This window comes from Oryctolagus cuniculus, chromosome 6, assembly GCF_964237555.1.
Source record: "Oryctolagus cuniculus chromosome 6, mOryCun1.1, whole genome shotgun sequence".
Classification (NCBI taxonomy): Eukaryota; Metazoa; Chordata; class Mammalia; order Lagomorpha; family Leporidae; genus Oryctolagus; species Oryctolagus cuniculus.
In genome coordinates, this window is record NC_091437.1 from 37,870,814 (window position 1) to 37,893,069 (window position 22,256).

General features: G+C 61.1%; 1 protein-coding gene across 7 annotated transcripts in view; it reads left to right on the forward strand.

The window, feature by feature from the left end:
• SYNPO (synaptopodin) overlaps nt 1–21,261 on the forward strand; it is a 50,523-nt gene extending 29,262 nt beyond the window's left edge. For 4 of the 7 annotated variants that reach the window (XM_051843525.2, XM_070076321.1, XM_070076323.1 and 1 more), the window contains 2 exons: nt 12,133–14,495; nt 18,711–21,261. In XM_051843525.2, coding sequence (XP_051699485.2) covers nt 12,133–14,495; nt 18,711–19,355 — 3,008 coding nt within the window. In that variant the 3' untranslated portion in view covers nt 19,356–21,261. Of the gene's footprint in view, nt 1–7,584; nt 7,751–9,445; nt 9,740–12,132; nt 16,253–18,710 lie in introns of those variants that run through there. The other 3 variants (XM_051843527.2, XM_051843529.2, XM_070076322.1) reach the window with 3 other exon arrangements.
• The last annotated feature ends 995 nt before the right edge of the window (nt 21,262–22,256 follow it).

A 22,256-nucleotide genomic window follows, 5' to 3' on the forward strand; every position in this document is an offset into this window, starting at 1 on the left:
GATTCTTCCCTCTGCAGAGTCTGACACAGCAGGCGCGAGGGGCCCCAGGCTCATCCCATGTGGAAGGAGGGGGAGGTTGGGGGCGCAGGGTGGGCATCATGACAAGGAGGTGCCCTCTCAGCCTCTCCTTTGCCCCTTGAGAACTCCTGGCAGGTGGCCCCTGAGAGCCCTTTCTGCTCTAACTTCCAGGGTCTCCTGTCTGAATGGGTTGGGAGAGTGAGCTTGGAGGTGTGGTTCCTAGCCCTTTGAGGCCTTCCTCTGCCTGTCCCCTTCTTGGTGTCCTGCCCCCTTCCCGTCGGAATCCCTGGAAGGGTAGCCGATGCTATTCTTAGTGTGGCAGGATCATGAGGAGGGAACGTACTGGTGCTTCATGTACGCCTGTGACTCAACAGGCCTGCGTCCAGGGCTCCCGGCGCATGGCCCTCCCAGTGCAGTGTCCACGATGGGCGACGGGAGGGCAGCTTCCCAGGACCCACGACTCATCGCTCTGGCCCTGACCGTTCCTGCCCAGGGCTCCCAGCTCTCCAGCTGGGCTTTGGGGCTTGGAATATGACTTTCGGCCAGAAGGAGAGAGCTGCTTTAGTAGGATCTCATGCCTTCGTTCACTGAGCTCGTATTTGTTGAGCACCTATTAGATGCAGCAGGTGTGGGTGTGCGTGCAGGCCTGAGCGCCAAGGAATGAAACAGACTTCCTGCCCTCCGGGGGTCAGGAGAGGCAGCATGTCGGGCCTGACGCTGGGCACTCTGCACCTGCGAGAGCTCCCTGCACAGCCACCCGGCCGGGTGGGGATTAACAGACCTTTTCACAGACAAGGACACTGAGCTCAGCATCTACCAGGCTTGGAAAGGTCATCGTCGCTGGCTATCACAGGGAACTCAGATCAGCTAGAACCCAGCACCCGTTTTAGATCAAAAGGCAGCAAGAAGTAGCATCAGGGTTTGGACCCCCTGCACTGTCCACGGAGGGACCTATGGCCAGACGAAAATGCGCCGGTTGATGTCCCACCTTGCGTTACTGGAGAAGTCATGTGAGCCCAGGGATTTCACGAACCTGGAATGGGAAGGACAGGGACACTGTGGGCTGGCAGTCAGGACAAGATGCCACGTGGCTCGAGGCTGTGCTGAGATCTCTGGTCAGGAGGCAAAAGCTTGTGCGCCGTGAGGCCCCGAGCGGGTCCTTGGCCTTTGGCTCCATTTTCTAGTCTGTGAAACGGTATGACAGTCCCCACTCTGCCTCTCTCTGGTGGGTGAGAAGTGCTGGGAAAGCCACCAGAGTGTTGTACACACGCACAAAGTGGTGTGGAATCACCATACATGGTGATGTGTAGAAATACACTTTATTCAATGTGTATTTGCTAATGTTAGGGGGTCTTACTCTGTGCTGGACATGTGCCAGGTGCCAGGCATCTTTCCCTGTGTGAACTCGCTTAGAAGCTTAGTTATAATACCATGGGCTCTGAACCCTGGCGGGTCCCCCACTGGGTATGCATCTGAACCCTTGGGGAGCCTGTTATTGTGCAGATTCTGTGACCCCATGGGTCTGGGTCTGGGGGAGCCTTGGCATCTGCATTTGAACACTTGCCAGAGGAGTTCTGATATGTGTGCAGGTTTCTTTTTAACAAAAAATTTAAAAAGAAGACATTTATTTATTTAAAAGGTCAGCACTGTGGCGCAGCGGGTTAATGCCCTGAACTGAAGCACCAGCATCCCATATGGGCGCCAGTTCAAGACCCAGCCGCTCCACTTCCTATCCAGCTCTCTGCTATGGCCTGAGAAAGCAGTAGAAGATGGCCCAAGTCCTTGGACCCCTGCACCCATGTGGGAGACCCGGAAGAAACTCCTGGCTCCTGGCTTCGGATCAGTGCAGCTCTGACCATTATGGCCAATTGGGGAATGAACCAGGGGATGGAAGATCCCCCTCCCCCTCCCCCTCCGTCCCTCTGTCCCTCTGTCCCTCTCCCTCTGTCCCTCTGTCCCTCTCCCTCCCCCTCTCCCTCTCCCTCCCCCTCTCCCTCCTCCTTCCCCCTCTCCCTCCCCCTCTGTGTGTGTGCATGTGTGTCTCTTCTCTCTCTGTAACTCTTTCAAATAAAATAAAGTAAATCTTTAAAAAAAAATTTTTAAAAAGGTAGAGCAGCAAAGGGAAAAATGAAGAGAGGGACAGAGGGAAAGAGAGAGAGAGATCTTCCATATACTGTCAGTTTTCAGATGGCCATAACAGATGGGGCTGGGCCAGGCCAAAACCAGGATCCTGGAACCCCATCCCGGTCTCACACGTGGGTGCAGGGGCCCAAGCACTTGGGCCATCCTCCACTGTTTTCCAAGGCACAGTAGCAGGGAGCTGGATCAGAAGTAGACCAGCCAGGACTTGAACCGGTGCTCATACGGCATGGTGGCATTGCCGGAGGCGGCTTAATCTGCACGCCACGATCCTGGCCCTCCAGGTTTCTGATCTGGGCCACAGAGGGGAAAGGGCTTGCCTGAAGCCTCCTCACTGGATTGGAGGCCGGACAGAGGCTAAACCCAGGCCTCTGGCTCGGCTCGCAGTCTGGTGCTTTCCTCCTGCTCTCGAGCTGCCCGCGAGCGCCCTAAGGGAATGGAGCCGGGTGTGCCTGTGACCAGGACCGATGGGGCTGGTGTGGCTGTCTCTGTGGACAGAGCTGTGGAAGGCTCGTCCTGCATCAGTGCAGGAGGCATAGGAAAGGGGACATTGTCTACCGCAACATGGTCCCCTGGGCTGTGTGCGCGTCTGGTGGCAGTTCTGAATGTATCCACCGTGGAGGGAGATGAGGACCGAGGAGGAGCCGAGATGCTGGACGTGTGGATTTGAAACTGCACGTACCGCTTTTTGGTAGCACCTACCCTCAAGAGGAGAATCACCTGGTAACTCAGGTACCTGAAGACAGGGCAGACTGGTGGGAGGAGACACGGCCTCTCCCACAAGGCATGTGGCTGACACACGTATGTGGCACCAGTCTGCCACGTGCCCCCATGTGCACACCCGTGAGTGTACACCTCTGTGGCATGCACACGTGCCTGGGTATGCCCCGCTGTGAGGAGTGCAGGCTTGGAGCCGGCAGCCCCTCTGTGCACAGGAGAACGTGTGAAGGCAGACATACTGCTATTGGCAGGGGTGTCCGAGTGTTACCGGGCAGTGAGAGGGCTGATATGTGCACAGATGCTGGCAGTGCGGGGACATCCCCACGGTCCCAAAGGATCCCCACGTCTTGTGCAGCAGCATCCCCCAGCCTGCTGGCAGCAGCCTGCCTCAGGGCCTTAGCACCAGCTGTTGCCTCTGCCTGGTCACCGTTCGCCTGCGCCTCACTCCCTCTCCTGCTTCAGTTCTTGGCTCGGGTCAGCCTTCTCAATGAGGGTGATCATGATAACCGCTGCACCTTTGCAAACCACCCTCCTCCCCGTCCATCCGCCCGTTTCCTGTCCCTCTTTACTTTGCTCTCTGGGTTTCCCAGCTGACGGACTTCACTGTTCACTCTCGCTCCCCTGCCGGAATTGCAAGCAGAGAGCTGCCTTTTTCTCTTCCGGGCTGTGAACAGTGCCTGGCCCTTAGCTGGTGTACGGAGACCATTAGCTTAATGAACAAATCCATGCACCACATGTCCTTCTGTTCTTTCAATTGTCTCATTTTTTCTTTCTTTTTTTTTTTTTTTCAATTTGTTTATTTGAAAGGCAGACAGAGATCTTCCATCTACTGGTTCACTCCCGACATGGCTGCAATGACCAGGGCTAGGCCAGGTTGAAGCCAGGAGCCAGGGGCTTCTTCCAGGTCTCCCATGTGGGTGCAGGGGCCCACACACTTGGGCCACCTTCTACTGCTTTCCCAGGCCATTAGCAGGGAGCTGGATTGGAAGTGGAGCAGCTGAGACTTGAACCGGCGCCCATATGGGATGCCAGCATTGCAGGCGGTGGCTTTACCCGCTACACCACAGCACCAGCCCTCTATTGCCTCATTTTCTTATTGCACTTTCCACGCTAGCCTCTCCCTAAGCAGTAGCATACCTGAGATCATGGGTTTGCTGTGTTTAACATAGCGCTTTACCAACATTGACCTGTGATTATCAGAGTGCCACCTGAATCCTCTGGCTTCTCACGGAGGTGTGAGGGCACCACGCCTGGGAACCACTGGTCTTTGGCACAGGTGAACAAACCGAGGCCCCCAGTAGGTCAGGGAGTAGCACAGTGTCTGACCCAAATGGTGACCAGGCAGAGGCTGGGACTAAGTCTCCTGACTTCTGGTCTCTGCTTTTGTAGTTTGAGGCCCCGGGGAGAGGGTGGCACTGGATGATTCTGCCTCTCACACCTGCTGGTGGGTAACTGGCGGGAGGGGGCCAGGGCCAGGGCAGGGCCAGCAGCCTCCTATGCCCCAGAGCTGTGTGGTCCTCCTGGCTGCTCCTTCCCTCTGGAACTCCCGGACCTGGGACTTGTCCCCTGGAGGCCCTAGGCTCAGATCTGGCTGTCGCTACTGGGGTCCCCGTGTGGCGAGCAGGCTGGGGGCAGGGAGGGGGGTGAGCTTGGCTAGCAGCTGTCTGAGCAGGAGTGAGAGAATGGACCAGAGAGGGCAGGTGGAGTGGACAGAAGCGGGCAGGGCCCAGCCCCGTAGACTTGGGCCGAGGCTGATTTTGTGCCAAAGGCTTCGTTGACTGCTCCCCAGCCCGTGTGCCTTGTCGAGGCAGAGGCAGAGCCAGGAGGCACCTGGCTGCGTGAGGTGGCCCTGGAGTGCCTCTGAGAGCGGGAGGGGGGCATTGGGACGTCGATCTCCGTTTCCTGCTCTGTAAAATGGGGATGAAGGCACTGCTTACCCCACACCTTGGAGGCAGACATGCAGCCACGTAGTACAAGAAGAACCCCACTCACCCGCACGCTGGGCGCAGGGACAGTGGGTGTGCCCTGGGCAGGTGTGAGCTCTCCTGAGGACCCCCCTCCCCCAGGGGCGTTTACACTGGACCCCAGGGGCTGGCTCAGGTGAGGCCTCTGGGGCGGAGCAGCCGCCAGCGCCCCTCCCCTGTCCTCCTCATCCTGCCTGCCTCTCTGGTCCCCGCTTATTTATTTTTCTGTGAGGAAGGAATGTGGGGAATTTACCACAGGGTGCTGGCCCTCGCCTGGGGCTGCGGCTGCTGGGCGGCCTCTTCTGTAAGGAAGCGGCCCAGACAGATGGCAGAGGCAGTGGCGGCGGAGGGTCCCTGCGGGCTGTCGGATGGCAGAGGCGGCGGCGGAGGGTCCCTGCAGGCTGTGGCCCGAGCCCAGGAGCCCGGAGCAGTGGGCAGTTATGTAACTGAGGCCCGCGGCAGACCACACAGTGTCCCTGGTCTCAGGCTTGGGCCATGTAAGATGTATGCACTGTGGAACTGTGCCTGGCATACCCCACTCTCCCTCGGCTCGGGCAAGCCCGGGAGGCGTGTGTGTCCCGGTGACAAAAGCTCCTTCCAGCTGCTCTGGACTTGGGCTGGGGGAGGTGCATCTGGGCAGTTACCCCTCGCCTTCCAGCCTCTGCTGAGCTACTGTCCTGTTGCTTGAAACACCTCCTTATCGCCATCTTTTGAGACCTGGAGCACATAGCGCCTGCCTGGTTGCTTCAACCTAACTCCACTCTCCTCTAGGCTGTATGCTCTCGCAGCTCTTAGTGGAACATTTTGCCTCCTAGATGTAAGACTGGAGGTTTGGTCTCCTGTTGCCCATAGATATACTGTTTCCTCCTTCCTTCTCTCCCCTCCCCACCAGGAGCCACTCTCAGGAACTCCAGTCTAGCATCTCAGCAAACCTGGGCTCGTCTCTGGGGATGACTGTGGGAGCACTGGTGCTTCCATAAGTGACTTGGGCAGCACTGCTGGGTCCCTCCTTGGGCGCTGGCCCCTGCTGGGGCTGTGGCATTTGGAGAGACTGGAGACGAGCCCGGGCACTAGGCTGGCCCAGAGCTAAGGGGGAGGGCTGCATGTTTGTGCAGGGCCCAGAGTGTGCCAGGCTGTGCCACGAGCAGCAGGGGCCTGCTGGTGACCAGGCTGTGTCCTGGCACAGGCACAGGGTAGGGGAAACCGTCTCGGCCCTGCCCTGGCCCTCTTGCCTCTAGGACTCTCTTTCCTGGACGGGTGTGTGTGCCTGGGTGTGAGTCCTTTCTGTGTTCCCACAGCATCCAGGGAGCTGGGGAGGAGGGCGGCACAGCGGGAGGGAGCCGGGACTCTGACCTTGGCTGTGACCCCCGCCTCTCCACTTTGCTGTCTACCTGGGACTGAACCTGCATCTCTCTCCCCATTTCCAGGTTTCTGGAAATCTACCTGTTGGAGATTAGCGATTCGGCCGAAGGGAGGCTGTGGCTCCTGGCCGATGCCCCTTAGTAGGACCCTGGTCAGCCAGCAGCGAGCAGTGCATGGGTGACTTGGGAGTCCACTCCCCACCATGGACTGCAGAGATGGGCGTTCAGATCAGCCTCCTCGCCTTGGCATCAACCTGTTTCCCCTCTGAGGCCTCTGTGCCAGGTTGAGCAGGCGAACAGCACGGGTCTAGGAGTCTCGCTGGAATGACCAGGGCTTCCCACAAGACGTGGCCGTGGGGGTTGGGACAAGGACAGTGGGTCAGGAAAGGGCCCCTGCCCCGTGAGTAGAGCACGCAGAAGGCAGGTGCACTTGGAGCGCTGCAGGGTGGGCCGCCCGGCTGTGCCTCTGCTCTGCCCCTCGCTGGCTGGGAGAGCGGGGGTGACTTAGTGTCTGCATTGTTTTCCTCGTCGAGTACGTGGGGACGCAGGAGGCTCCTTGATGGGTTGCTGAGAGGGGTCACCGAGAGGCACGGGAAGCCCTTAGCACCCGCTGTGGCCTCAGCGACTTCACCGTTTCTCTGCAAGTGCCTGTGGGCGATGTGGGGGTGTGGCAGGAATACAGAAGCAGAGCATTTATGGTCCCCGTGATCAGGGAGAGTGCACAGCCTGACAATGGGAGGGGGGCAGTGTGGCCCTTGTCACAGGCCCTGCGTCGGGCTTTTGGGCCACCCCTGGCTGAACCTCAGCTTTGCCCCTGACTGGCTGTGTGACCCTGAGCAAGTCCCTGCACCCCTCTGAGCCTGGTTCTTCTGTAGCACCGACATGAGCGTACTGCCGCCTCGTGGGGAGCCGGGAAGGTGAAGGAAGCCAGGCCGTCAGGGTGCCTGGCATGCGGTGAGCATGTCCTCCCTGGTGGTGCGGGCCAGGCCCCCTGGAGGTGGTGATGACTTGTGAGCTAGCCCGGGGTGGGGCGAGTTTTGGCTGGAGGGATCTGGAACACACAGGGCGAGCCTGGGAACCGTGAGCCACGGATTGACCTCCTTCCCCCCCTTGTCAGGGGCAGAGAGAGGAGGTTCGAGGGCACTGATGTTAGGGGCTTTGAACACCGGGTCTGGGCTCTCCCCTGGGTCCCCACGTGGGGAGGCAGCAAAGGGCTTGGAGCAGGAGAGACACGAGTGGAGCGGCAGTGTGGGAAGACGAATGTGGCAGCGTAGGATGGGTTGATTGGCGGGGGAGAGACTGGGGGGTGGAGAGGCCATTTAAAAGGCTGTTGCAAAATCGGTTTTCCTGATAAAGAGCTGGGCTGAGTCATCTGAGGAGGAGAGAAGTCAGATCCAGCTCCTCCGTGCTGCCGCTGCCTATGTGGGATTTTCCTCCCGCTGTCAGCCAGGCAGTTGGCTGCCTTGGCTGGAGGCTTTGGGAGCCGAGGCCCGGAGGCCGCAGGGAGCAACCAAGGGGCAGATGGGCTGCAGCAAGAACCCAGCCAGAGTGAGTAAGAGGAGTATCGGCGGGCGCCTGTCTGGTGTGGGGCGCCTGGCTTAGGGCAGGTGGGATTCCCTTGGGGCATCCAGGGAGAGAGGGTATGGTGGCTTCTGCAAGTGGCAAGGCTGGAGCCGGGCCTCAGGCTCCCCTGTCCCCACCCTGAGTCCCCCACACTGGCTGTCCCTGCACCTGGGCTGCATCGGGGTTGGCTGCCCGCGGAGCCCAGATGGGCAGCCTGCCGGGCCGCAGTCGGCTTGCACTCCCCGTGACTCTGGTGTGTGAGGAGAGCTCCCCAGGGCATGGAGACTGTGTCACTTCCTCCTCCGAGCCCAGCCGGCGGATGCAGGGCAGGGGCTGGCAAGGGAGCCAGGCCATTACTCAGGCCTCTTCATCTTCCTGCCCCCAGCTGAGCCAGGGGTTGTACAGCGGCCAGCCATTGGTTCCTTCCTGACCCCGCCAGGGGGGCAGTTTACTCAGCCTGTTTACCCGTCCTGTTGCCAAGACTCCCAGCCATCACAATGGCCTGCCTCCAGCCAGCCTCTGTTCCTGCCCTGGCCCCCTGGCCCACCCAGGCCTGGACCCTCCCATTGACGGCAGCCGTGTGAAGAAACATTTCCTTGAATTCTCCCTGTCCTGACCTCCTGCTCTGGCCTCCCTTCCCCACCTCTCTGATTCTTGGTCCAGACAGGTCCGAGGGGGGCCGGAGCTGGCTGCCGTGCCAAGAGGCGTGGGGGGCGGAGGGGTTGTTCCTGCATGAGCGATAGTAGCCCAGGGGGTCTCTGGCCTCCTAACCTGATCTTCCCATTCTACCAGTCTTTCATGCCCTATCAGTCATTTCCACCTTAGTAAGAATAAACTTTTCAGCTCTTTTTCTGGAGCGAAAGCTGAGTTTAGGGGAAAGAGCCGTGCTGAGGCCGCTGTAGCCTGCTGTCCAGGCACACTGGAGCCGGTCTCAGTGCCCCCGGGCCCCAGAGTCCAGGTCTGAAGGCAGACTGGTTCAGGCTTTGTGGCTTTTGAATCCCAGCCCTGCCACCTCTAAGCTGCATGGCCAGGGGATGGGGTTGTGGGGGCAGACAGGAATGCTGGCTGCTGTCGGGGATCCCAGTGGCCGCTCCCAGGTTCCCCAGAGCAGCTGTGCTCGGGGCTCCTCATCTCCCTGCCCCTCTTCAGCATTTGCCCTCCTGACCGCAGGTGGCTCCGCCTGGCGCTGCTCCTCCTCCCCTTCCTCTCCTGAAAGCTTGTCTTCACTTCGAGGGTCCAGCGTAGGTCCTGAAAAGGTTGGCACCCCGACCTGCAGGGGTGCAGGCCACAGCCAGGCAGCATGAGGGCGCCCTTGGTAACTTCCCACCTCTCTGACACCAAGGAGCACAGCCTTGGATCAGCCTCCTGGGGCATCACCCTAAGTGGCAGTTCCCTAGTCTGGGGACTTCTCGATGGTACTGTCCCCTTGCTGCCCTGGGATAAGGGACTCTGGGGTGCCTGTGGTTGGCCTAAGCCCCCCTTCTCCCCACTTTGTTTGTGCAGGGTGGCAGAAGTCATCAGGGTTGCTGGCTGGGCCTGGTCCAAACCTCCCGCTGCATTCCTTTGCCATGGAGTCAGTGCGGGCAGGGCCGGGAGGCCTGGGAGCTGTCCTCAGAGGGCAGCGCTCACTCCCCTCCTGGCCTTTTCTTTCTGGTTCCTCTCTTCCCAGAACAGTAGCTTGGGGGCAGTTCCAAGCTCACAGAGGTGGAGGCTGTGAATGGGGCCCAGCTGGGTGCAGTGGCCCCGGGCCCACGGCCTCCTCTCCGCGCCTCCCAGGCCCCTTCACACTCCAGCAGTTGAGGATTTTTCCTCAACCCAGGGCCTTTCAGAGCCCTGGGAAATGGGATAGAGGCAGAAAATGAAGGAGAGAACTGGAAAAATGCATTTTTTTGAGAGAGAAATCTGTATTATTCAGTCCCCAAAGCACCTTCTCTGAGCGCAGCCCTGTGGGAGCATGCAGCCACAGAAAGCCAGGTGGGTACCGGCTCCACTCCTTCCTGGCTCTGTGACCTCAGGCAGCTTGCTTTGCCTCTCTGAGCCCTGGGTTCCTCAACAGAACATGCGCAATAACAGCTTGTGCTTGCAGGGTTGCTGGCCGGGTGTGTGTGTGTGTGTGTGTGTGTGTTAAGGTGTGCAGTAAGTGCCGTGTTGCTGCTGTGCCATGTGAAACTTCTGTGTCCCATGGGGCTGGGTCTTGTCTCAATCTCTGCAGGGCCGTCAGGCTGGGGGCAGCGGGGTGTGTGTGTGTAAGGTGGAAGGATGGGGCTTGGGAAGGGACACCCTCAGCAGGTGAACACTCAGGGCCAGGGTTTTGGGGAGGTGAGAATCGTGTGGACAGTTGGTCCAAGTGTCAGCTCTGAGAGTCAGAGCTTCTGTGAGCTGGGGCGGGGAGCTCCATCTCCCCTTAACCCCGGAAGGCCCTGCTATGTGACCTGCAGGACCTCCCTCCATCGCGTGAAACTCCTCCCCCAGGGGAGCAGCCAGGGGGCTCCCCACGTGCCGGCTCCTCTCGGAGTAACCTGAGCACCCTGCCCTGCCCACCTGGCACTCAGGACCGCGTTGTGGCCTCCCAACCCCAAGGTCCTCTGACCCCCAACTTCTTCTCAGTTCAGGAAGCCAGGGCCTTGAGAGGTGCAGGCACCTGCCACGGTGGCAGAGCTAGCAGATGGCCGAGCTGGGATTAGGGCAGACGCAGAGCAGAGGAAACCGACACTGCAGGAGCTGAGCTGCCCCTCGGGCTCTCCCATGGGGCTGGTGACCCCTTCCCTAGCTCCCCGCAGGGAGCAGCCTGGCTAAACGTCCTCGCTGCCACATGCGGTGATCCAGGCAGGAGAGGAGCCCTGACGGACAGCAGGTGTCGTGGGCGGGTGAGGTGGGCTACGCGCTTTCTCTGTTTCCAGCACAGTGGGAAGCAGCCAGGCTCTGATGAGAGGAGGGAGGGAGATTCGGGCCAGAGAGCCTGCGGCTGCTTGGCTTGGTCCCTGTGAAGCTGCTGTTTGCACTCAACAGCCTCTACCCTAGGTCATTCTCTGGACTCAGTTTCCCTACCTGTAACTGGGGTGGTGGTGAACTAGCCACTGCACAAGGCCCCTTCCAGCTTTGAGACTCCATGAATTGGGAGCATGGCTGGCAGGGTGTTGAGGTAGACTGTCCCTGGAGACCCAGCAGGTCATGGCCCCTGCTAGTGAGGGTAAGGGAGGAGGGTGGCAGTGTCAGATTCCTCAGGGACTAATTAGCTCCCACTGGAGGAGGAGGGAGAGGAGGAGGGCCGGGGTGCAGGAGGCAGGAATGTTCTCAGCTACTCACTGAGCTGCCTGCCCGGCCACAGGCTGCCGCATCCGTGTGTGACGATTCATTTGTTCATTGTTCAGGAAGCATACGTTGATCGCCAACTGTGTGCCAGCTGAGCAGTGGGGACAGAGAGAGGCATGGTGGCTGGCCTGAGTGAACTTACAGATGAGCCTGACCTCTGTCCCCGGATACATCCCCAAATGACCACATTTTAGGGGGAGCACTCAGCTTGTGTGTGGGCTGTGGGCCCAGAGAGAAGTAGTTGTAGCTCACTCCAGCTGTGCTGTCTTTTCAGTAAGAGTTGGGGCCAGTAACCTACAGGTTTTTGAGTCTTGGTTTCCCCCTCAAGCAAGTGCTCCCTGAAACGGGAAGATATTCTAGAAGGCTGGAGAAGCAGCTGTGACGAGCAGCAGTCGAGAGGGGGAAGGCTTCTCACTGGATATCTCTCTTCTGTTTGCATTTTTAGACCACGTGACTGTATTTCCTGTTCTAGAAAGTGTTAGCAGCTTCTCTTTGTACAAACAACTACTCTAAGTTGGAAAGTATCGCAGGCCCTGAGAAAGGCACGCGGCAAAGGGCCCGGGGTCCCCGGTGCGTTCAGTGATGTCCGCAGAGGGTGCACCGTGGGCAGCGCTGTCATTAGGGAGGTGAGCAAGCAAGGTCACTGCCGCCGTGCTCCCGGGTGACGACAGAGGACAAACAAGCAGGCACATGAAAACGATCGGTTCAAGTTGTGATGAAAGCTGTGACGAGATGGGAGAGGAGAAGGGAGGCCCCTCCAGGGAAGTGACTTTTAAGCTGAGACTCCAGCAACATGGAGAATCTGGGCAAAGAGTATTGCAAGCAGAGAGAGCAGCCGCCACGGAAGCCGCGGGGGACATGCAGGGGCAAGGTGTTCGTACACGGCTTGGCGAAGGCCTAACTGGGGGACACTAGTGGGACCATGAAAGGTGGGGCGGGGGTCTTTAGGGCCGATTCCAGGAAACAGTGGGTGAAGGGCAATTTCCCGAGAGAGCAACAGTGTGCCTGCGCCTGCTAACCGGGCCTCTGTCCCCCTCCCTGCCCCTCTCCCGCAGCCCTGGGCCGGAGCACTAGCCTCAGCGAGAAGGACCTGAAGGAGGCGAAGGCGCGCAGCCAGCAGATCGCGGCCCAGCTGAACACTCCTCCCAGCTCCAACTCCCGCGGCGTCCAGCTCTTCAACAGGCGCCGGCAGCGGGTGAACGAGTTTACCTTGGAGAGCCGTGGCCAGCGGGGACAGAAGCCCAGCGCCGCGGGCCATGTGCCAGGGCCAAGCCTGAGTGCCCCCTCGCCACCCCAGCCAGGCCCTCCAAGGAAGCCCAGTCCCCACGGCCCTGATAGAGGGGGCCCCAGCATGGAGGGCTACTCGGAAGACGCCGGCTTGCTGCGGCACCTGGAGAAGATGGCCAGCGAGGAGGAGGAGGTCCCACTGGTGGTTTATCTAAAGGAGAATGCGGCCCTGCTGACGGCCAACGGGCTGCACCTGTCTCAGAGCCGGGAGGCCCAGCAGTCCCCGCCTACCCCTCCTCCAGCTGAGGACCACAGCCCGACCACAGATGTCAACCAGAACCTCTCGTCACCCAGTGCCACAGTCACCGCACCAGCTTCCAACAGCACCTGCAACCCACCGGCCACGGATGTCAACCAGAACCCAGCAGCAGCTGTCACCCCACAGAGCCTGCCCCTGGCCAGCACCCCACAGCATGCCTCCGAGGGGCCGTGCCCATCCAATGGCTCGGTGCCAGATTCTGAATCTCCCAGCACCCCGTGCACGGACGGGCAATCCCGGGCACCAGCGGATGAGGTGAGGTTCAGCACACTCCTCATCGATAAAGTATCGGCTCCACCTTCCACCACCACCAGCGCCTTCTCCCGAGAAGCCACGCCCCTGCCCAGCTCTGGCCCCCGCGCCCCAGAGTTCACATCCAGCTCCTTGCTGGTCGACGTGCAGCCCAGCACCCTAGGGCTGGCAGCAGAACCAGAGCTGTGTGGACAGGCAGCTGCCATCACACCCACCAAGGCATACAGCGAGGTGCACCTCACCCTGGCCAAGCCCCCGTCGGTGGTCAACAGGACCGCCAGGCCCTTTGGGATGCAGGCCCCGGGCGGCAGCAGCCAGCTGGAGCGGAGCCCCATGGTAGAGAGACGGCATCTTGGGGAGAAGGCTGCAGCTCCCCAGGCCCCCACCTTGGCAGACAGGAGCCCGCGGCCACAGAGACACGTGGTGTCCCACAGCCCCATGGTGGAGAGGAGGGTGATGGGGCAGCGAAGCCCAGCCTCCGAGAGACGCCCCTTGGGGCACTTCACGCCACCACCCACCTACGCCGAGACCTTGTCAGCGGCTCCCCCGGCTTCCCGGGTTCGCTCTCCCCCATCCTACTCTGCCCTGTACCCCAGCTCCGACCCCAGGCCTCCTGCTCTGAAAGGCCAGGCAGTGCCCACCGGCAAGACAGGCATTTTGGAGGAGTCGATGGCCCGCCGGGGCAGCCGCAAGTCCATGTTCACCTTCGTGGAGAAGCCCAAGGCGACCCCGAACCCCGACCTGCTGGACCTGGTGCAGACGGCCGACGAGAAGCGGAGGCAGAGGGAGCACGGTGAGGTGGGAGCGGACGAGGAGCCCTTCGCCCTGGGCGCCGAGGCCTCCAACTTCCAGCAGGAGCCGGCCCCTCGCGACAGGGCCGGCCACAGCGCAGCAGAGGAAGCCGTGCCCGAGTGGGCCTCCTGCCTCAAGTCTCCCCGCATCCAGGCCAAGCCCAAGCCCAAGCCCAACCAGAACCTCTCAGAGGCCTCTGGGAAGGGGGCTGAGCTGTACGCCCGCCGCCAGTCACGGATGGAGAAATACGTCATCGAGTCATCGGGTCCCGCGGCCGTCGAGCTGGCCCGCTGCCCCTCTCCGACCATGTCCCTCCCCTCGTCCTGGAAATACTCCACCAATGCACCTGGGGGCTTCCGGGTGGCTTCCCGCAGCCCCGCACGGACCCCGCCTGCCTCTCTCTACCACGGCTACCTGCCCGAGAACGGGGTCCTGCGCCCAGAGCCCACCAAGCAGCCCCCGTACCACATGCGGCCCTCGCTCTTCGTCCTCTCGCCCATCAAGGAGCCTGCCCGGGCCACACCAAGGGCCACCTCCCCCCGAGCTGTCTCGCCGAGAGCCGCCTCCCCTGCCAAGCCCAGCACCCTGGACCTGGGGCCCAGTCTGCCCAAGGCAGCCCTCCCGCCGTCCCCTGTGCTGCCTCGGCCCTGCCGCTCCTCTCCAGGCCTCTACGCCTCCCCTGGCCAGGATGGTGTCCAGCCCCCCGCCGTGAGCCCTCCCTACAGCAGCGACGTCTCGCCGGTGTCACCCTCCAGGGCGTGGTCTCCCCGCGCCAAGCAGGCCCCCAGGCCCTCCTTCTCTACCCGCAATGCTGGCATCGAGGCTCAGGTGTGGAAGCCTTCCTTCTGCTTCAAGTAACAGACATCCCACCCCCGGCCTTGGGGCTGGGGTCCTCCTGCCCTGAAAGGCCCCCAGGGCCCGGGGCTGGGTGAGGAGGCTGCAGAGTCCATGGCACCGTCTGCAGCCGCCGCCAGCTTGGCCGTAGGACCCTGTGTGAGCCGTCTCCCCTCCACCCCTGCCGTACAGCCTGGACTGTGTCGGATGGGGAAGGGGTCATGGAGACAGAACTCCCTCCCTGGTGAGGGGCAGAGCCTCACCAGGACTAGGCTGCCCCTTGCCTCGTGAACTTCGGGGTGTCAGGGCGAAGCCAGCATCGTGCTGAGGCAGTGGCCAGTCCAGGGTCTGCCTCTTCAGCTGCCCAAGCTGCCGGCATCTCGCTTCCTGTTGCTGGACTCTCGCCTCCACACGCCTGTCTCTCCCACTTCTGCCTCTGGACAGCACTGCTTCTGAGAGCTCTGCCTCCCCTCCACCTCTCCTCCTCTGCTGCTGGACGTGGACTGAGCCCAGCACTGCTGGGTCAGGCTGTTCTTCCTGCCCTTGGGCAGCTGCCCCCATGCCATGCCCTCTCCGAGCCCTGGCTGCACCGGTCGGAGACACCTGGGCCCAGCTGTCTCAGCTCCATCCTGGCTGTTCTGGGGTGGGGGTGGGGGGCTGTCCCGGGGCATCCCCGAGAGCACTAGAGAAGGACTGTGCAGGTGTCCGAGGGGCTAGCAGTGCAGCTGCTAGCAAAGAGCTGCCTAGCCACAGGAAGTCACCTGGGGGTGATAGAAGGGGACCCAGAGAGGCAGGAGGGAGGGTGCGGGGAGGGGGGTTCTGACCCCCATCCCAGCCTCCCAATTGCTGTGGGACCTTGGCCAAGTCATTTCCCCTCTCTGGGCCTTGGTTTTCTAATTTGTGTACCAAGGGCCCTTCTAGCTGTGAGGATTGAGAGCTAGAGATTGTGGGCTGGTGCTTTGAGAGACAGATAGGCCTTGTAAGTGACAAGACAGTGCCCCGGGAAGAGAGGAAAAGGAGGTGGGCTGTTGCCACGAGCAGGTAGCGTCAGCCGTGAGGGTGGCCCCGTGAAGCTCAGGAGCCACCGCTGGGATGGCCCAGGCCATGGCTGCCTGGAGGCTGGGGACAGGACAGGGGCTGGACCAGAGAGACAGAGGTGACCCTGAGACTTGAGGAGCAGCTCGAGACTTAAGAGACCTGGATCCTAACCAGACTGATGGCGGAGTCTCTTCTACAGTGATGCTGGGGTACCACATTATCTGACTCCCCCCGCCCCGCGCTGGTACCTTTGATGGGGGGCAGCTCTCCTCAAACCAGGCTTCATGGGGGCTGGGAAAATATAGACGCAGGAGGCAGCATGCAGATGGAAGCATCCCAAGGCCGGGGGCTGGGGACCACCCACTTCCTCTTCCCCAGCCTTATTTCTGGGCTCCCGGAGGGGAGCTGGGTGGTGGGGGCGGTGCCCTGCTGGGCTGAGCCTGCAGTGTTCGTGAGCTCCGGGCTGGTCTCCATGGGAACAGGGGTGCCTTCTCACTGAGCTCATTGCCCACGGAGGGAGTGCAGCGTGGGGGAGTTGAGGGAGCTCCGCTCGGTGAGGCCAGGCCCCCTCCCTGACTGGGGACACGCCCCCTGTCCTGGACCCACGCTCCCCTTTGACCGCGAGGGCCTGCACCGGAAGAGCCCACCCCGCACCCAGCTCTTTCCCCATTCTGTTTCCTCTCCTGTTCTGAATACACTCTGCCTCAATCCGTCTTGCTGCTTTCTTTCTTCCGCGCTGCTACTGGCCCTCAGGGCTCTGTCCTCCTCCCTGGTTCTGGCCTGGGAAGTGTGTGTGTGAGGAGGGGGAATGTACCGCCTGCGTTCGCTGTGTGTGTGGATGCCCCCTGGGTACAGACCTGCATAGCCCTGGAAGTGAAGGTTGCTCCAGGCAGCACCTGGGGCCGCAGCACCCTGTGCAAACCTTCTGCCGTGTCCTCCCTTCAGGTCTGAACAGAAACGGTGGTGAATACTGGGGAAAACATTCGGCTCCTTAGAGCCAGATTGGTTACACCCTTTACAAGCGGAATTGTAATACCCCTAGCCAGGCACTCACTCTCCAAGCCCCTTCACCCTATCTAAATGTGACCACTTCCCACATTGCTAACTGTTAGCCTGGAGGACGGGAACCAATGCCACAGAGTCGGGGGATCTCAGGGGAACCAAGCTCTGCCCCCGACTCTTGTGTGATGATCCCCTCCCATCTCTGGGCCTCTGGGGTTGCAGAAGGTGGGCTGGGGGCTCAGGCTGGTCTCTGATAGTCCACGTCTCACCAGACCTTACTCATGCCTGTACCCCACCATGTCCCAGGCTGCTGCTGGGTTGATGGTGCTACCCTGAGTTTTCACCCCCTGCATTGCCAAGGAGTTCAGGTGCAGAGTGCACTGCACGCTGTGGCAGAAAGCGAACACTATCATCCTCTGCAATCCCACACAGGCAGCACCCAGCCAGGGCACTGAGGATGAGGTCAGGCTCTGGCCCACCTCCAGGCGATAAGGCGCTGCCCTCCCCTCTTTCCAGCCCGTGCCCCTGGGACTCTTCCCACTTGTTGGCCTCAGAATTCCCCCTGTGGCCACCAAAGGTGAAAGCCACCCTTTAGAGATTTTTAGACCATCCTGGTTCCCCCACCCCAGCCTGTGCCTCTTGTAGCCAAAGACCCCAGGCTCCTCTCCCTCCATGGCTGTTGACGGCCTGGGGCCCCACCTCCCTCTTTCAGGGTGGTGCTGTGGTTTGGGGCACACCAGAGCCCACCCTGACCTGGCATTTGGTCCTGAGACCCTGCTCACTGCTGTTTGGCCCTAGGGCTCAGCCCTCCCTCCTAGGTGCTCTTGCTGAGTTATGGAGTCTGCTTCCTGGAACGTGTCCCAGGCGCACAGCGGCTCCCCTACCTCCGACCCTGGAAGGAAAAGAGGTCGGTTATGCTGAGCTTTACCTTGAAGGCTGGAGGCTTGCGTGTTCTCAGGTCTCTAAGGATCACTCCAGCTCTACTTTCCCACCAGATATGCACTGTGTAGGCCGTGTATACCACGCCTTTATAGGTGCAAGGTTCCAACTCTGAGTCTGCATCTAGCAGCCAGTGTGTGCGGGGAGGGATCAGGTTCCTGATTGGATGCAAGGATGACTGGCATGGCCATGGCTGATCACTGACTGGAGGGAAGAATTCCTTGTGTGGCTGGTTCTAGACTTGGGTAGGGGGCACTGGATGGATTGACTGGCTCTGGACTCTGAAGGGTGGATGCTGGGGAAGCGGTCAGACTGGGAGCCCGAGCAGACTGGTTATGCTGGCACCTGGTGGGAGGCTTAGGAGATGTAAGCCGGGCATGATTCCTAAAGCCTCCACTCAAACCAGTGCAGATGGCTTAAACACGGCAGAGCTTCGACTCAACAGAGTCGCACATCATTTCCTGGTGGGGTAGACCACATTGGGCACCGTTCACACCCATCAGGGCTGCTGGGAGGAGTTGATGAGCCACAAAGACTAAGAACGAAGCTCACAGACCTCAGAGTTCTCCCAGGGGTAGCAGCACGCGGGGCAGGTGCACAGCAGAGCTGTGCTCTCTGTAACTTCCACGCAGCTCCTCCCCACGCCCCTGCCAGATGCCCAGGGTGGGCAGTGTGCAGCCTAGGCCCAAAGCAACTTCCTTTTGTGTTGCCACCTGCCACGGGGAACTTCTTCCCCGCTCAGGCATCCGAGGAAAAGCGGAGCACACCCTGGGCTTTCATCCACTCTAAGCCAAATAGTAACAGGCAAATATTTCTAAATTTCAGAATAATCCATCCACATGGTCCAAAAATCCAAACCTCCAATGAAAAGCAACCCACTGACAAGCCTTGCTCCTAACCCTGGGACTGAGTGTCCCGTCCCCTTCCACTTATCTCCCAGCGGTCACCCCTCTGTTGTTTCTCTGTAGTGCTCGGCAAACAGAAGGAAACCACAGTGCCCAGTAGATTAAGGAGTCTGTCCCGAGGTGACAGGTGACGCTGACCCCGAGCCTCCACGTTACACACACGGGTGGACACCAGCTGACAGGGGACACCTGTGCTTTGCGGCACTGCCCGGCCCCCTCCCCCTTGCTCTCTAGATAAAGAGCAAGCCCGCTCGGCCCTGCCCCAACCGTGGTCGCAGAAGACACAGCACTAACACCTGCCCCCTCCTCTCTGCTCTCTCCCCAGGACCGCCGGGAGATTCTGCCCACCTCCCCGCCCTGGACACCAGCCGCATCCAGGCCCCCCAGCAGCCTGGACGGCTGGGTGAGCCCTGGGCCGTGGGAGCCCGGCAGCCCCCCACCACCGCTGCCCCCGCCGCCGCCGATGTCCCCCTCGTGGAGCGAGCGCTCAGTGTCCCCGCTGCGGCCCGAGCATGACGCGCGGCCACCCAGCCGCCAGCTGCAGGCACTCCTGGCGCGCAACATCATCAACGCCGCCCGGCGCAAGAGCGCCTCCCCGCGGCCGGCGGGCGCCGAGAGCCTGCGGCCCTTCTCTCCGCCTCGGCCTCCGCCGCCACCGCGCATGCGTTCGCCGCAGCCCGCACGTCCGGGCCCTCTGGCGGCGCCAGGGGCCGCATTCGCCCCGATCCCGCGGAGCCCACTGCCTGCCGGGCCCTCGTTCTGCGCCGGTCCCCGGAGCCCGCTGCCCGCGCCGCCCAGGCCCTACCCCTACCGTCGCTCGCCCACGGACTCCGACGTGTCCCTCGACTCCGAGGACTCCGGGGTCAAGTCGCCCGGCATCCTGGCCTACAACATCTGCCCCCGCGGGTGGACTGGCAGCCTGCGGCTGAAGCGCGGCAGCCTCCCCGGCGAAGCCTCCTGCACCACCTAAAGTCCCCTGCATAGTAACACGCAAATATTTCTAAGTTCAGAATAAGCCATCCACACGGTCCACAAATCCAAACTTCCAATGAGAAGCAGCGCACTGACCAGCCTTGCCCACCCCCACGAGGGCCAAAGAGCGAGCAGGCTTGGGGGACCCAGCGCTTCGGCCCCAAAGGGTCTGGTCTCATTGGTCAGCCCCAGAGAAGCGCTCTGGGCGTGGGCTGGGGGAGGCAGGGTGGGGGTGGACCCACGCTTGGTTTCTGGCCCTTCCCGGTTCACTCAGTTGTTCTCTAATGCTCCTGCTGACCCTCAGCTGCCTGTTTACCGTGGCTTGGACAATACCATCTCCCAACGTCAGCACACACATGCCTTGGCGACAGGACCCCGGGACCAGCCGCGTTCTCCTCCCCCCAGCTCCCCCCAGCTCCCTGGAGTCTGCCACCTGCGGTGTGTTCAAAAGCTCCCTTGTCCCACGCAGGCCCTGCCCTGGCCATTGAGCTCCCTGGCACCGAGGTCTGGGCAGGAGCAGCTGTTTTCCGTCCCTTCCCAGACAAGCTCTATTTTTACCCGGTGACCTTTAGAGCAGTCTCCCAGGCCTGCTCAAGGTGCCCGGCCGTGCCTTCTGGAGAGGAGGTGAGAGAGCCTCCCCTGGCCCCTGCTCGGCCCCCACCCCGGCGCAGGGGGTCTCAGGCGTCTTAGCTGCAGCCTGGACTTCCTCCCAGGCCTGGGACTTGGGTTTCCTACGCAGCTGTCCCTCCTGGGCCCACCCATGCCAGGTTCTGGGTTCACAGCTGACCTGAGGACAGCAGAGAATGGAGCGATCCTGAGGCTTCACCTGTGGCTCTCAGACCGCGGGTGTCTAAGTGGAGGGAGACGGAGGTTCTGCTGTTACAAGGAGTATGCTAGCTGTGTGGGCAGCCCCTGCTCTGGGTGACCCCTGAGGGCTCCCCTAGCCCTGAAATTCACTTCCTGGTCTAGGAAATGGGGGGAGGATGGTGACAGAGGATCACGGGGGCAGATAAGCTGGGGGGGGGGGTGGATGAGGGGTCAGGCCAGCTTCCGCCTGCATTTCTGGCAGCCTAGGAAATGCCCCTTCTTCAGTTCCAGCCCCCAGCCCCCAGCCCCCAGCCCCAGCGAATGTGTTGTGCCCAGAAGAGTGGGGAGTGGGTCCTGTCCTGCCCCACCCCTTCTGCTGCACTCTGGCCTGGCTAATGCCTCATTCCCAGTGACCCCGGGGAGCGTGGCTGCCAGCCTAGTCCATTCAGTAAACTTCGGTTGCTCTGACTCCAGTTCCCAGGAGGGATCCAGGGAGCACTGGGACCAAATTCCGTGGTTTGTAGGCTTGGCAAGTGGTGGCCTCTCGAGGAGCATCAGCCTCGGAATACGCCGGGGACTGCAGTAAGCAGAGCACTAAAGGTATGCAGGCAGAAGGATGCTGGGATGTAGCTAGAGGTGCAGGACTGGACTTAGCCTCAGGGCAATGCTGAGCCTGAAACCAAGGCTGGGGAGAGCCAGCCAAGGTCAGGGGGGAAGGGACTCAGAGTTGGGGTGGGAGGCTGAGAATAAAAATGTGATCCCAGAGGGCGCCTGGAGCCTTAGGGCTGAGGACAAAGGCCCTGTGGGTGGGAAGATGGGAGGTGCTCCAGCTCAACTGGTAAGGAGCAACCACATTTACTGAAGCCTCAGCCTGCTGCAGGAACCCCTTGTAGCAAGAGAGACTGGAGCTAAGGACCCCTCTTAGAGAAGAGACACTGCCAAGCTTCTGGCCAATGCAGTGACCTAAGTATCTACTTCTACCTGCATTTCCTGAAACAGCCAGCAGGAGGCAGCCTAACCCACTAGAGCTTGCCAGTGTTCTGCCTCCTGCCTCCTGTAGAATTCAGCTCTGGCCCTCAATAAATGCTTCCTGCATTCTTCTGCCTCCAGTGTCGTTTTTGTCTCTGTCCGAAGCCCTTCCTTTCTCCCCAAGCATGCAACAGTCCATGGGACTCCGGGGGAATTGGAATATTTGAGAGACATGGGCTGGGAGCTTGGGGAGCAGCCATATGCAAAGGTGGGGGAACAATGGCCCTAGAAGCCACCCCTGGGTTGAAGTCCTGGTGCTGTCACTGACCAGCTCAGGGACCCTGCGTCTGGCCACTCCCTCTCCAGGCTCAGCCTCCCCATGTGGGTAAGGGGAGAGCAAGCTGTGCTAGGAAGCATCTTGGGTGGTGTTGCCCAGGCTGGGACCACCGTATACAGTGTCACTGGAGTGGGCATAGCCAGGCTGGGCCAGGGCCAGCTTCCCCCCAGCAGGTCAGGGCTCCAGGACGAAGACCCAAGGTGAGAGGTCACCTAGCGAGCTCAGGACTCGGCCCTCAGGTGTCCTCCCCTCCTGCCGGGGCAAACTTTGCCCCGAGAAGGCGGCTGTGGTCCCAGTCCCAGATGAGGCCAAGCCTGTCCTGGGGACCTCCCTCACCCTCCTTTCTAGAAACTCAGACCTAGCAGGAGCTGGGCCGAGGAACCCAAGGGAGCTGAGTGCAGGTGACAGTGCCCTGCAGGGTTCAGGAATATGCCCTGGGACTGACCACAGCTGCAGGCGCTCTCCCACACCCACTGGGCCCAGAGCCCCAGGGCTCTGCCACCCTTCCCTGGGAGCGGTCCGTGTGCCTCTGTCTCGGTCTACCTCCAGCGTACTGGTGAGCTCATCACACAAAGTACCTGCAAAGCGGAGCTCAACCTGCCCTGCACCCCAGCCTGCTCCTCGTCCTGGCTACCACCCGCCATCATCCCAGCTGGAAGCGGGGTGTGGTCCTTGACTCACCACATGCAGTCCCGCCCTAAGACCTGGCGACTCTCTGAGCACCCCTGCTGTCTCTCCCCTCCCTCAGCTGGCTGCACTGAGACCCTCCTGCCTCTGGTCTGACCC